This window comes from Eretmochelys imbricata, chromosome 15 (genome assembly GCF_965152235.1).
Source record: "Eretmochelys imbricata isolate rEreImb1 chromosome 15, rEreImb1.hap1, whole genome shotgun sequence".
NCBI lineage: Eukaryota > Metazoa > Chordata > Testudines > Cheloniidae > Eretmochelys > Eretmochelys imbricata.
This window is the reverse complement of record NC_135586.1, coordinates 28,202,294-28,216,138: the sequence shown is the minus strand read 5'-3', so window position 1 is coordinate 28,216,138 and position 13,845 is coordinate 28,202,294. Positions and strand designations below refer to the sequence as shown.

Here is a 13,845-nt window from a genome sequence, read left to right as displayed (position 1 = left end):
ACCGAACTCCCTGTGAGAATCAGCCGGGATTAAATCCTGGAACTTAGCCAACGAGCTCCAGGAATTGAAAGTGTATCAGCTAAGCACCACCTGCTGATTTGCTACCCGAAGCTGGAGCCCCGCAGTTTAATAGACTCTACGGCCAAAGAGATCCAGCTTCTTGGCATCACGTGACTTAGGTGCGGGGCCTGGTTGACCCTGTCGCTCCTTCTGGTTTGCCGCATCAACCATCAGAGTCCCCGGTTGGGGGTGGGTAAACAGGTGCTCATAGCCCTTTTGTGGCACGAAGTAGCATCTCTCGACCCCTTTCGCCATTGGTAGTATAGAGGCTGGGGTTTGCCAGAGCATCTTCGTGGTGTTCTGAATTGTCCTTAAGAGGGGCAAAGCTACTCTGGAAGGACTCTCGGGGGTGAGGATGTCCACCATCGGATCTGAGTCCTCCATAACCTCCTCTGCCTGGAGGTTGAGGTTAACTGCTACCTTCCTAAGCAGGTCCTGGTGGCCTTTGGTATCCATTGGTGGTAGAGTGGTGGAGGTACCTGCCACCGCCTCGTCCAGCGAGGAGGAAGAAGAGGTTCTCGGGACAGGGTCTTCCTGACCCCGGATTCTCTGGAGTCGGGGTCACTTGTGCAGATCACTTGTTGGCATAGGTTTTGCACACCTCTCGCACACTTTAAACCCCTGCGACCGAGGCATGCCCCGGCGCCGGGGAGAGTAGAACTGGGGGAAACCCCCCTAACTACGCTAAACTAATCTATAACTATTAACAACTAACTAACAACTATGTACACCAGAAATAAGGGAACCACTAGGTAAGGCACTTGCAAAGCAAGAGACTAAGCTGTTCCAATGACCATCATGGGCGGTATGAAGGAACTGACCAGGCGGCGGGTCGGAAGTGACATATATAAACCGCCATGAAGGCGCCACTCTAGGGGTCTCCACAGCCGACCCAACGGCTACCGCTAGGGAAAAGCGTCCGGCAATCGTGTATGCAGTGCGTGCACACACCTATTGGAATGCACATGAGCAATTACTCTGAAACCTGTCAAAGAAGAATGTCTCTTAGGAAATCACTTAAACTTTGGACATCATATTTGGATTAAATGCTGATCCTGTATTCAGTTTCATCAAATGTAGATCCTGTTTGATTTGTTTTTCCCTACAAATGTTATTACTAACTTCTTTTCTACCTATTCTGTATTTTTTTTTTCCTAGATCCACAAGTATTGCCAGATCAGGACAGACATGTGGCCCATCTAACTCAATATTCTGTCTCAGGCAGTGGACCAAGTTTTAATTAGTGAAAAAGAAGATGACCTTATAGATGATCTCAATGTTTGGAGGCCCATGCTCCAGAGTGAATAAAATATATGTCACTATAGAATTGTGACATTTAAGATGCTGGCAGCATCTAATTGATGGGTTGTTTTGGTTTGGTTTTTTTTTGGTCAGCTCTTACACTGTAAACATTTATATCGGGTATTTAGCTGCATACCCTACTGGGCATCCGAGTTTTAGATCCTGTGACATTCATAGTGGGTACTGTTTTGTTTTTTTCCCAGCTCCAGGCAATACCTAGTCACTTCCTTTTTGCAAACATTGGTCAGACACATACCTTACAAAACATTAGATTATTTTTATGGCCTTGATTTAAAGGAAAATTGTTTCCTTTTAATGTTCGCTGTGGAACCAATAAAATTTTGCCTGGAAAGTTGCTAAAAGCCTCTTATTCTGCACTGCTGGAAATCCAGTAAGTGAGAATGTATAACGCGCAGTCCGTTTACCACTACAGAACCATTATTATAAATGGTTGTGAATGAGAAAGTGGTACTACTTCAGACTTCTTTATAATTCAGTATTAAACTACTTACAACACTGATGTTTCTGATCAGCAAAGATGCTCCTAAGTATGACTGAATCTATGTTATTTGAAAGGGCCTCAATGACATCTGAAAAGCAGTTTAAAGCAATTACTGTCTCTTCCCAGACTGTGCAGGCTAACACAGACTGAAGAGCTGCAGAAAAGTAGATTCTACACTGTACATATTAATATCAAACTCTGCCACTGATTTTGTTGAGAATCAGAACTTATGTTTAAATTAGTCTCATCAAGTGAAAGTAGTTTCTAATAACAAAGTCACTAACCTTTTATGTTTACCAAATTAATTTCAATTTATACACAGTTCCTTTCATTGTGAAGAATCCTTGTGCATTAAATAAATATACTTCATATGCTCTTTACACAAACTATAATAAAGAGCCTTATTAAGCTTGCAAACCCAGTCACTCAAAAGTTTGGAAATTACAGAAGTAATGTTGCCTGTGATGGATTTGCTGTGGGGATGAATCAGAGTAGTGCAGTGAAGGAGACTCTTGTCTGTAGAACTCCTGCTTCATTTATTACAGAAGTTGGAAGATGGCTGCCTCTTGCCGGTACTGGGGGGATGGGTGAGCCTAGGCTTGCCCAAAACTAAAGGCTCCCCCCCTCCCATGAGGGGATGGAACCACATATCCCAGATACCAAGTGATTATGGGGTCAAGAAATGAAAAAAATAGGAATTGCAGTGCAGGTCAAAGGTTGAAAATCAGTGTTCTGGGTGGGGAGTGGATGAGGCAGAGGATCGCAGGAACAGACAGGATGCTCAGGTGATTAAGGCAATTGAATGCTGTGCTGCATTCTATCTGTGTCTCTACCATCAAGGAGTTCTTGTGTGAATGATGCTAGTCAAATTGTTTAAATCAAACTCAACAACTGGTCTCTAATTGTGTTTCTGACTTTCTAGGTACTTGACTTCAGCTTCTGGGCTCTGATATGCAGGAGTGCAAGTCAAAGGGAGCTTTATTTTGAACATCTAATGTATTGTGTTAACATAAACAAGTCCTAGATGTCTCAAACTGGGTAAAATTAGTGGATGCTTTTGACCTTAATCTCTCTGTGCCCCCATATCCCACCTGCAAAATGGGGCTAATACTCCTCACAGAGATGTGGGAAAATTCATTAATATTTCTGAAGCACTCCAATACCATAGTGGTGAGTCCATAGAAAAGCCCCTGAGGAAACTAATGATTGTCTTCAGAGCAGGGTTTGAGTAGTGTGCAGTAAACATGTCATGGAGCCACAGCGAACAAGGGGAAAACAAAGCATTGTATTCCTGCTTGTTAAGCAGAAAAATAAGAGTGTTCTAGCAAACAGCACTGAACTAGGATGTTGAAGACCTGTGTTCTATTCCAGCTCTGCCAGTGGCCTGCTCAGTGACCTTGGGAAAATCATTTCCCCTCTTTGTGCCTCAGTTTCTCCAGCTGTTAAATGAGGATAATGATGCTGACCTCCCTTAAAAAGTGCTTTGAGATCTGCTGATGAAAAGTGCTATATAAGAGCTAAGTATTAAGTGATCACTGAACGAAGCAGGAGTCCTGTGGAAAAAATAGTATGTGATCATGTCATTAAACTGTATTATAATTTTACCTCTTTGAATGCATGCATTAAGGCTGCACAGGCAACCTTTAATTCTGGCATTTCCTAATTTTTGAGTGCTTGAGCTTAATTTTTTGATGTAATTTTTATGTATGTAACTTCCTAGCTTTTTAAAAAAGCAAACTGAAAAACAAATTCTATCCCATGGTATTACATTGGCTGCCCCATAAGTCCTAGGTTGGAACCTTTAGTTATGCTATGGTATAATGGGTAGCTGATAGCAGTAGTAGGTTATCATCCTTGATGTGGCCCAGCTCTGGGAGGATGAGACATTTTGCCAGTGGGTTTCACAGATACTAGCTGACAGCTCAGGAATGTTGAAGAATATTGAGACTCAGGCGGGAAGAAAGGAAAGTGTGCCCCCTAGAACAGGGATTCTTCTGCTCTTTCCCCCATATGTGACCTCTTCTGCTCCATCTCCATCCTGTCTTGCTACTGTCTCATTCCCACCCCAAGCTCCTTGTCCCAGTCTCTGCTCATCAGGCTTCTTCTCATCCCAGTGTCCCTGCCTTCAGCTCCCTGACCCTGTTCTCCTTGCCCAGTCCCAGGCCCTCATACAATTTCTCTCCCCTACCTGTCTCTCATGTCCTCCACATACCTTGTCCCCACTGTCTCCTATTCCCACCCTCTGTCCCTGTGCTACTTGTCCAATATCCCCACTGATATTGGACATATATATCTCCTATTCGCACCCTCTGTCCCCCTAGCTCCTTGTCCCAGTCTCTTTATTGAACATTCCCAATTCTCACCCTAAATAGTAAAGTTTGGCAAAATTACAAGCAACTGAGAACAGGGTCTTACAGTGGGAAGTGGCAAGCAATTATAATAAGAGATAGTACGACCAGCCCTACCTGTAATACACCACTTTAGTCTTTCAAAGTGTTGTACAAACATTAGCTACTGCAATTAATATATTTAGGGCTCATTTAACCAGCCACTAAATGTAACAATGGCCAGACTGGGTCAGACCAATGGTCCCTCTAGCCCAGTATCCTGTCTTCTGAGGGTGGTCTATGGCAGGTGCTTGACAGGGAATGAACAGCACCCGACAATTATCAAGCGAGCCGTCACATTGTCCACTCCAAGCCTCTGCACAGGACTGGAGAGTGGATGACAGCAGAAATCCAGCTCTCTGTTGAATGCAACATGCGGCTGGCGGGGAGCTGAAAAAGACTTTATCCAACTCAAACAGGAGAAGGAAGTGAGCTAGGAGGAGCATGATTAATAAGACTTTGCATTTTTCTACGCTTCTCATGCAAAACCCTCGAAGTGCTGTGCAAGGAGCAGATAAAACTGGCAGGGCTCCCTCTTGAAGTACTAGCCTGATGAGGTGTGGGTGCGCACCCAGGCCCCGGCTTACCAAGGGGGGTGGACGGAGAGCATCTCCCCGGCTGGACATGGCCATAGGCCTCCCAGTTACTTCAGGGCCAGGCGGAACAAGCCCCTAGGGGTCTGGGTTGTCGCCTCAGGGCTGGTGTGGAGCTCCGAGCCGGCAGCCCGGGCCGCGGAGAGGGGGCACCACCCTGCAGCGTTGGGCGAGCTGCGGCCCTGTCTCCCGCCACGCTGCGGGGGGGGCGGACCTCGCAGCAGGCCAGGGGCGGGAACGGGGGGCGTGTGGCGGGGCCCGCGCAGCCCCTGGGCTCCCGTGGCTGAGCTCAGCGCGCCGGGCCGGGGGGGGATATCGCGGCAGGCCCAGCCCCGGGAGCCGTGAGGCGGCGGCTATCCCCGGCTGGCGCGATCACCGCAGCCCCCGGGCTCTCTCGCGGGACACGGCCCTGGGCCGGTCACATCGCGGGAGGGAGAGTCCGGGCCCGGCTAGGGCGAAGGCCGCGGCCCGGGAGCGTGAGGCCGCCCGGCCGCCTGCCAGACCCGGCCTCCTCACCCGCCCCCCGGGCCGAGCCTGGCCGGTCCCGCCGGCGCGGCGGCTGCGCACTGCGGTTCTGCGCTCTCATCATGGCGGCGCGGGGCCATGTGCAGGACCCCAACGACCGGCGCCTCCGGCCTATCTACGGTACCGACCCTCGCCCCGGGGCTGCCCCCGCACCGCGGCTGGCACCCGGTCCCGTCCCCGTCCCCCTCCGCGGCCCCGAGCAGGCCGCGCCGCAGCCACGGCCTCGCGTGGTTCCCTCCGCCGGCTGCGCCCCGCTGGGCCGGAGGCTCGGCCGGGAAGGGCTAAGCCTCGCCCCCCGCCCCCCCGAGCGCCTGCCGGGGAGCGGGACTCAGACCCCGGGCGGAGCCCCTTGTGTGACGGGGAGGCGCCCCTCGCCAGCTCCGACCCCTCGGGCGCCCTTCACGCCCCTAGCCTGCCCCTCTGCCCCCACAGGGGCCCCTCACCCCGTCCCCAGCCTCTGCCCCGACTGCCCCCCCCCGGGGCTCCCGACCCCCATGTCTCCCCGCAAGCCCTGGAGGCGGGGTGTGTGCCCCCTTGTTTTCCCTCCTTCTCACTTAGGGTGACCAGATGCCCCAATGTTAGGGGTTTGTCTTATATAGGCAACTATTAACACCCCCCCCCCCCCAAAAAAAAGAGCGTCCCAAAATTTTTCATACTTGCTCTCTGGTCACCCTGTCCCCGTTATAAACTCTGTTGTGCTGGTTTGCATCTGATATTGGAAATAACATGTGAGCAGGGACTGATCACTACTAAGCTTCCCTCCCTGAAGCACGTGGGGCCACCGTGGGGTAAAGAGGCTTTACATAGTGTACTGCAGACCAGTGCTACTCCAGGTGGTGGTCCGCACTGCTGTAGACCCTCTGCTTTGGCTAGGGAGGAGAGAATTTTCCCACTTCTCCTCACCCCTTACAAATCTGTGATAATCATTACTGGTATTTTGAAGTGCTAAGCCAAGGATTACTAAAGGAGCTATTATTGCAAATTGTCAGTGATTTTATTTACATGGGGAGAAACTGAGGGATTGGCCCTTTCTTCCTCTACCCAGTTGGTCTTTGGCCCTATGTTACTGTTTAGCCCTCAACACCAAGTTTGGTACTGTTCAAGGCAAAATGTAAAGAGAGTCCCTGCCCCAATTAGCTTGCAGTCTGTTAAGGTAGTATGTAGTTTATATCTACAATTAGGAGCTGGGGAAGCTATTAATTATTTGCATGATAGTAGCACCCACAGTATACTAAATGCTGGACCCATCCCTGCCACAAATAATTTCTTTCTCCTGCGTCCCCCATCCAAAAGCTGATCCCTGTCTTTAAATATGAATTTCTCACCAGCATTAGAGAATGTATTTGGCCTATTCCACTTCTGTATATTTTTCTGTAGGTTGAATTACCTTTGCTAAATATATTACCCCATGCTTTAACTTGCTGTGCAGCTTTGATATCCTTCCTTCCTTGTATTCCCACACTTGGAAACCTCTCAATTCTCTATCTCTTTTTTGGGGAGAGAAGGGAATGGTATAATTTTTTAATGCAAAACACCCTTGGACAATTGCCATGTTAATTTCTTTTCCTCCTGGTTAAGAGAATTGTGTTCCCAGTTTTATTTTGCACAAAAGATTGAGAGACTTGTAAGAGTGGATGCATATTTTTTAATGCAGAATTGAGCTTTCCTTCCCTATCTACCTTTGCAAACAAACATCAAATCTTCCCCATGCAAAACTGATTTTTAAGTTAAAAACTCATTTATCTGTTAAACTAAAAGGGGTGAGAGAAGCCACACGCTCTTTAAAGCTGTTGATTGAAATATTGGGGCACCTAGATACCATAGTGATGGCTATACAAAAATCAATAGAGAGAGAAAGTGGTGAAACTTTACAAGAGAGTAGTCTTGTTCAGCAACCTCCTGTCTTAAAAGTCTGCCCCAAAATATTCTTAAGTATTGCTTGCAGTTCTTCTCCAGCTTTATTAGGAGACACACTGGTTAAGAAAGTAGTAGAAAATTTTTGCTCTATATTTGTGCATGTGCCACACTGGGATGTTAAACTTCTAGAATCCCAGAACAGATAATTTACAGAGTGCAGAAAATGTGTTTGCAAAAAGAAAAGGAGTACTTGTGGCACCTTAGAGACTAACCAATTTATTTGAGCATGAGCTTTCGTGAGCTACAGCTCAATGAGCTCTCAGAACTGGATACTCTCATAAAAAACCAACCTTCCACACAAACTTCCTCTGAAAATGTGTTTGACTTCCAATATACAAATAAATCACTGGTTAGAAATACAAGGGGAATTGCATTTGATTAGGGATTAACTTGTTTTCTTAAGTGCACCATTCACGGTTTAATTACTTGTCTCGCAAAGAAAACTTTGCAGGTAGACCCCTGCATCCCAAGCTAAGTTCTGGTGAAGTCAATGGGTGCAGTTCTCTTTATGGGATTGGGGCCATAGTTACTTCTGCTGGGTGTTAAATTTTTATTCTTTACAGTATTTTAATTAAGACATGATTATATTAAAGAAAAATAAACATTCGTTACAGAAATTGTAATTGTAGCACTCTAGTTTGGTTCAGTGTGATGAACTGAACGTTTCTCTGAATTTTCTGTGGCATGCTCCAATTGCTGGCTTTGTATGTAGTGATACGTTTCCAAAGTAACTTCTTAAACTGGAGAAAATTCAAATGTTAACTGTTACAAAAACTGTAACTTAAAAAATTAACCTAAATTAAGCCAGAAGACACTGAAATATACTGACATTTTAACTAAGATGTATTTTGGTGTTTCAGCCCCTAATAGCTGTCAGAGAGCGTGAAATGCCTTTTAAACATGCAATGTGCTGAGTGCATAGTGTTGGTTCTAGAAAGCATCACTGGGAACCTAATGTGTTGTATTTAATATTTGGTATTTATAGTCCTTAATAAATGAAGCATGGCTTCTTAAAAATATAATTGTGTGGCTTTCATTAAAGGCCAAAAAGTAAACAGATTTTGTGTGGGGTGAAGGTTCTAGTTACTTTGCTTGTAACATCACTTTTCTGTTTGTCCTGTGCACTTGATTACTCAGGATGCCTTGACAGATATGTCTATCTTTTATCTTAATTTGTTGTACGTTAATCAGGAGGTTAATTATGTTGCATTTCCATTCATTTAAAATCTCCACCCATAGACTTGCTATTAATAATATGTACTTTAATATTTTTCTTTAGTTGAAGTTCTTTTGTGATAAGTGGAAGATGCCAGTTCTTTTAGTTCCTGAGAAACTTGTTCATATTGTTGACAAGACATAGTCCTTATTCTGCTACTATTTCGAAAGCCCTTGTGGCTTGTGTGTTACACTGCTACCTATAGCAGAGATCTTATCAGTGCAGGCTAGATAAGTTTAACAACACCAAGACAGTCAGTGCAAACTGGATACTGAAGGATTGTGAGTTTGTGTACCATGAAATACAAATCTGTGAACCAAAAAATGTATAGTGGTTATAGTAAGGTTACTAGCTTGGTCTATTTCAGAATTTTTTAAACATCTGTATTCGGCAAATCTTTAAGGTCTAACACCAGCCTGGAAGGGCATAGGATAGAGGTTGCTGTGCATCCTTTTCACAACAGCCACCTCTTATAAAGTCATAATACCATTTTACTCTGTTAGTTGAAATACTTGAAAATTTTGTTTTAGTTAGTGTGGACACACTGCACAATGTGCACTTAACCTATACAATCCCCCCAGTTCATTTAGCAGTGGTTCAGTTCTTTAGCATAGATACTACCGTAGAGGCAAACGTTAAAGGCCATTGAATGTAAATCTCGGTAATATGGATATGAATTTTGTAGGCTGTGGCAGGAATTACTAAAGGTCACCACCTTAACTCAGTGGAATCCATCCTCATAAGAAATGCAGTCCTAGCAAGAAAGTGTATAATTTAATTTCAATTAGCTAGTGTTAGCTCCTCACCAGGAATTTAGAAGAAAATTAGGAACACTTCACCTATGTTTTTTGGCTCATTGGATACATCCCGGTTGTTTTACACTAGGTTTAGGTTAACGAATCTCAAAAAGTCTGACGTGGGGCAAAGATTGAGTGGGTTTATTGTTCTCTTCTCAAATTAATCTCTTATTCTGATTTCAGTAATTTTCAAACAATCTGACTGTATCCCATTGGAGGTAGAACTGAGAATAATGATATGAAAATGAGAAAAGAAAAATTTAAACTGTATAGCCAACATTTTTCTAAAGGTATGTCGACACTGCAAAAAAATCCACTGTGGCAGTAGGTCACAGAGCCCTCGTCAACTGACTCAGGTTCACAGGGTTTGCACTATGAGACTAAAAGTAATAGTATAGACGATCCTGCTCAGGCTGGAACCCAGGCTCTGAGACCCTTCCCCCTCAGAGCCTGGGCTCCAGCCTGAGCGGGAATGTCTACATTGCTATTTGTAGCTGTGTAGCGTGAACCCGAGTCCGTTGACCCAGGGTTTTGTGCAGTGTTAGACAAACCCTAAGAGATGAGAATAACAGAGTCTTGTTCCATGACTTGGGGGAAGTCTACGCTACAGAATTAAGTCGACCTAAGTTATGACGACGTACAGCCGCCCACAGTAACGAAATAACTTTTGCACGTCCACACTGTGCTCCTTGAACTGGTGATGCATGTCCTCACTAGGAGCGCTTGCACTGATTTAATTATCAGTGTGGGGCATTGTGGGATGGCTTCTGAATGGCAGCGACAGTTGATGTAAGGAATGCAGTGTCTACACTGACACTGCGTGGACCTAACTACATTGACCTAAGCACTACACCACTCGCAGAGGTGGAGTTAAGTCAGTGTAGGGCGTGAGTTACATTGGTGGGAGCTTTCAGAGTAACAGCCGTGTTAGTCTGTATTCGCAAAAAGAAAAGGAGTACTTGTGGCACCTTAGAGACTAACCAATTTATTTGAGCATGAGCTTTCGTGAGCTACAGCTCACTTCATCGGATGCATACCGTGGAAACTGCAGCAGACTTTATATACACACAGAGAATATGAAACAATACCTCCTCCCACCCCACTGTCCTGCTGGTGGGAGCGACATTTTAGTGTAGACGCTTACAGATTTAGGTTGATGAAAACTGCATTACGTCAAACTAACTGTAGTGTAGACCAGGCCATGGGCTCTTACATGCTACAGTAATAGAAAATAATAAATACTAATTGTGGAATAGTCTCCATAGCACCAATGAAAGCCTCATTATTTGAGTGCTTTAAAACTTGACTAAACATAGCATACGGAATATTAGTAGGGTGTAAACCTGCACTGATTGAGGAATGGATCATATAACCTAATAGGTCTTTCCATTTACTGTAATGATAGATGGCAAATGTCTTTTAAGGTCTGATCCACCGCCACTTAAATCCATGGAAACATTCCTATTAGCCCACCAAATTCACTTCTACTTGTAACTAGAGCAAAGGATGTTAGCCTACTCTTTAGTGGAGAGAGGCTCATTTCTGAATGCATTGTGCCTTGTCATATTATAATAATGTATCCTGAGCTTTTATCAGGAAAGACCAAAAGAGTCTCTTACCGTACTTTGTGTTGGGATGACTGAAACTGGAACAAATGAGATATAGTTCTAAGATGCACTGTGGAAAATGGTCACTGAACAGGAGTTCAGTAGTTATGAACTGAACATTCATTATCACTCTTCCAGCACAGACCTTCCGCCCTCCTTGAGATTAGGGAACAGGTAGCCATCTTTTCTTTGCTGTCAGTTGTAATCACTGTGTGTTTTTATGTAGATTATCTTGATAATGGCAATAATAAAATGGCAATCCAGCAGGCAGATAAACTGCTAAAAAAACACAAAGATCTTCACTGCGCTAAGGTAAGTCTGAGTGCTCTTCATTACATTATTTTACTGAATGAACACAGTTCTGAAATTTGGGGAAATTCTGCTGACCCATTCAAACTTCCAATAATTAGTGATTTTTTTTATTTTTTTTTACAGAGGCCACAGTGTTTCTTAAAATATTTCAGAAGGTTATTAGAACACTTTAAATCCTGTAATATCATGTTTGTTTGAAAATGTGTTAAGAAATGTGCTTTCTAAACTGCAAAATTCTGCCCTTTGACTGCTATGATGTTACCAGAGCTTCTCCTGTTCTAGCCTTCTTCCAGGCTTTTGGCTACTGATGCAGCTGCTACTTGTCAAAGTTTTCCCAAGCTGCTGGAGAGTGAAAAAGATGTGAATATTGTTAGTTTCTCTTCTGACCACATAGTTCTGAATAGCAGCAGGGAAAACTGGTGAGACTAGTTGGTTTTCACTCTGCTACAGCTAGGGAGAATTGAGCAGCAGCAAAAGCACTGAAACTGGCAGTCTACAGACTGAGGAAGGCAGCACTGCATCATTTTGCACCAGTGGTTTTCAATCTTCTTTCATTAGAGGGCCCCTAAAAAATTTTGACTGAAGGTGCAGACCCCATTAGAAATCTGAGACATAGGTTGAAAACAACAGTTTTACATTACTCACATTTGGAAGATTTTCTTCACAATTATAAGAAAATATACCTGCACCCCCCCACCCCCTTTTTAATAAAATTTTATTTTATTAAATGGAAGCTTAGATTCTTCAGAAATTGATGGCACTCACTTAGACAAGTCCCTTTCTCACCATGGGCGAGTGGATTTTTCTCTAATAATGATCCTTTGTTTCAAAATAAGTTTTTCTTCTGTAGATGTTGGCAATGTTTTTTGAATAGCTGCTTTTTTATTACATGTATAGGTTTTAAAGGCAATTGGCTTGCAGAGAACTGGGAAACAAGATGAAGCATTTGCTCTCGCACAAGAAGTAACAGCACTCGAACCCACAGATGACAACTCTTTGCAAGCACTAACTATCCTTTACCGGGAAATGCATAGACGTAGGTTTTTTTATTTTACTTTTCTCCTGCAAATTTCAGCTGCTTGATCATAATTATATAACCTTTCCTTGGGCCTTTCTTTAAAATGAATTATTGCCCAAAATTCAAAGGGAAATGTACAAAGTCCAATTTTCAAACATAGGCACTTTAATAGGTGGTTCAGACATGAGATTCAGATGCCCAGTTTGGCACAGAACTGCGTAAAAATGCCCCTTTGACATACAAGTTTCTATTTGATCATCTTAAAGCAAGATGTTCTGGTTAGGCTCCGATTATTGAAAATTGGGTCTAGAGTAATTTTAACATTGTATGTTAGTCATAATATCAAACAAGTTCATTCAAATTTATTCCAGCAGAAACCATGTGATGTTGTTGTTACTTTAAATAGGAATCATGTAAATCATAAATGGCTAATACTGTATATGAACTTCGAAGAAGCAGACAATGTAAAATGTATATAGACACAATCAAGGAATTTAGCCCCTCAAAATGGCTTTAAAAGTTGTGTTGCAGACTTAGAGGGGAAATCCTGACCTCTCCCTTTCCTGTTACTCTTTTGAAAACAATTCATCTGAATCTTAACTTCTTGGGTCATTCAGTAAACAAAGCTATGAAAGAGAAACCATATGTGGTTTGGTTAGTCTGCAGCACAAGGAGATACCTTATCACTATCCTGAGGATGTGTCAGTAATGTTCATCATCAGGTTTATTACAGAAAATGATTGTAGACTGAAAAACTGATTTTTTTTTTTTTTTTCATGAAGAGATGTAACTGCCCAGGGCCATTTCTTGACAAATAGCAGCTTCTTGTGTCCTTTACTAGTTAATTTCCAGTACTTAGGCTTTGCTTTTTTATTGTAATAATATAAAACCTCTTCATAGCTGCCTTTGAATCTTTATTTCTACAATTCTCAACTTAAAAACCAGAAAAATATAAACATAAATAGAACTGAATGTAGTACACGTGGAAATTAATTATTCAAGAATATATAAAATCGTACTAAACCTTATTAACCTTGCACGTATATAGTGCTTTTATGTGAAGAATAATTTGAATTTTTAAGAAAAGATTAAAAAAATTTAAGATACAGACTAACACGGCTGCTACTCTGAAACCTGATGTTAAATAATGATTGTGTGAGTAAGTACAAATAATTTTTGGGTGCGAGGAGGAGGAGCGATGGTAAAATCAAATACAAATAAAAGTGTCTAGGTATCCTAAATATCCAATCATAATAGGTCTGTATTAATTTATTTCAAGATAAACCTATTATCTTTGTATTAAATTATTAAAGGAGATTGAAAGCAAGAAAGTCACTTGGGAAGTATCAGGGCTTTTTACTGTATAGCATAGTTGCTCCTAGTACGTTAGACAGCGGTTCTCAAACTGTACGTTGGAACCCCAAAGTTGGTCATGACCCATTTTAATGGGGTTGCCAGGGCTGGTGTTAAACTTGCTGGGGCCTGGGGCCAAAGTGTCCTGCAAACCCCTCTGCCTGGGGCCTGAGCTTTCAGTCCTAGGTGGTGGGGCTCAGGTTACAGGCCCCCCCCCGCCAGGGCTGAAGCCCTTCGGTTTTGTGCTCCCCCCCAG

The 13,845-nt window shown here is 43.4% G+C and overlaps 2 protein-coding genes across 2 annotated transcripts in view; one reads left to right on the top strand and one right to left on the bottom strand.

Moving 5' to 3' along the window:
• TRAFD1 (TRAF-type zinc finger domain containing 1) overlaps positions 1-6,050 on the bottom strand; it is a 39,362-nt gene extending 33,312 nt beyond the window's left edge. Inside the window, exon 1 of the mRNA XM_077835289.1 lies at positions 6,026-6,050. The gene's annotated coding sequence lies outside the window, so the exon portion shown is untranslated. The remainder of the gene's footprint in view (positions 1-6,025) is intronic.
• Positions 5,182-13,845, top strand: part of NAA25 (N-alpha-acetyltransferase 25, NatB auxiliary subunit) — a 48,492-nt gene continuing 39,828 nt past the window's right edge. The window contains exons 1-3 of the mRNA XM_077835286.1: positions 5,182-5,489; positions 11,133-11,218; positions 12,116-12,254. Coding sequence (XP_077691412.1) covers positions 5,432-5,489; positions 11,133-11,218; positions 12,116-12,254 — 283 coding nt within the window. The 5' untranslated portion in view covers positions 5,182-5,431. The remainder of the gene's footprint in view (positions 5,490-11,132; positions 11,219-12,115; positions 12,255-13,845) is intronic.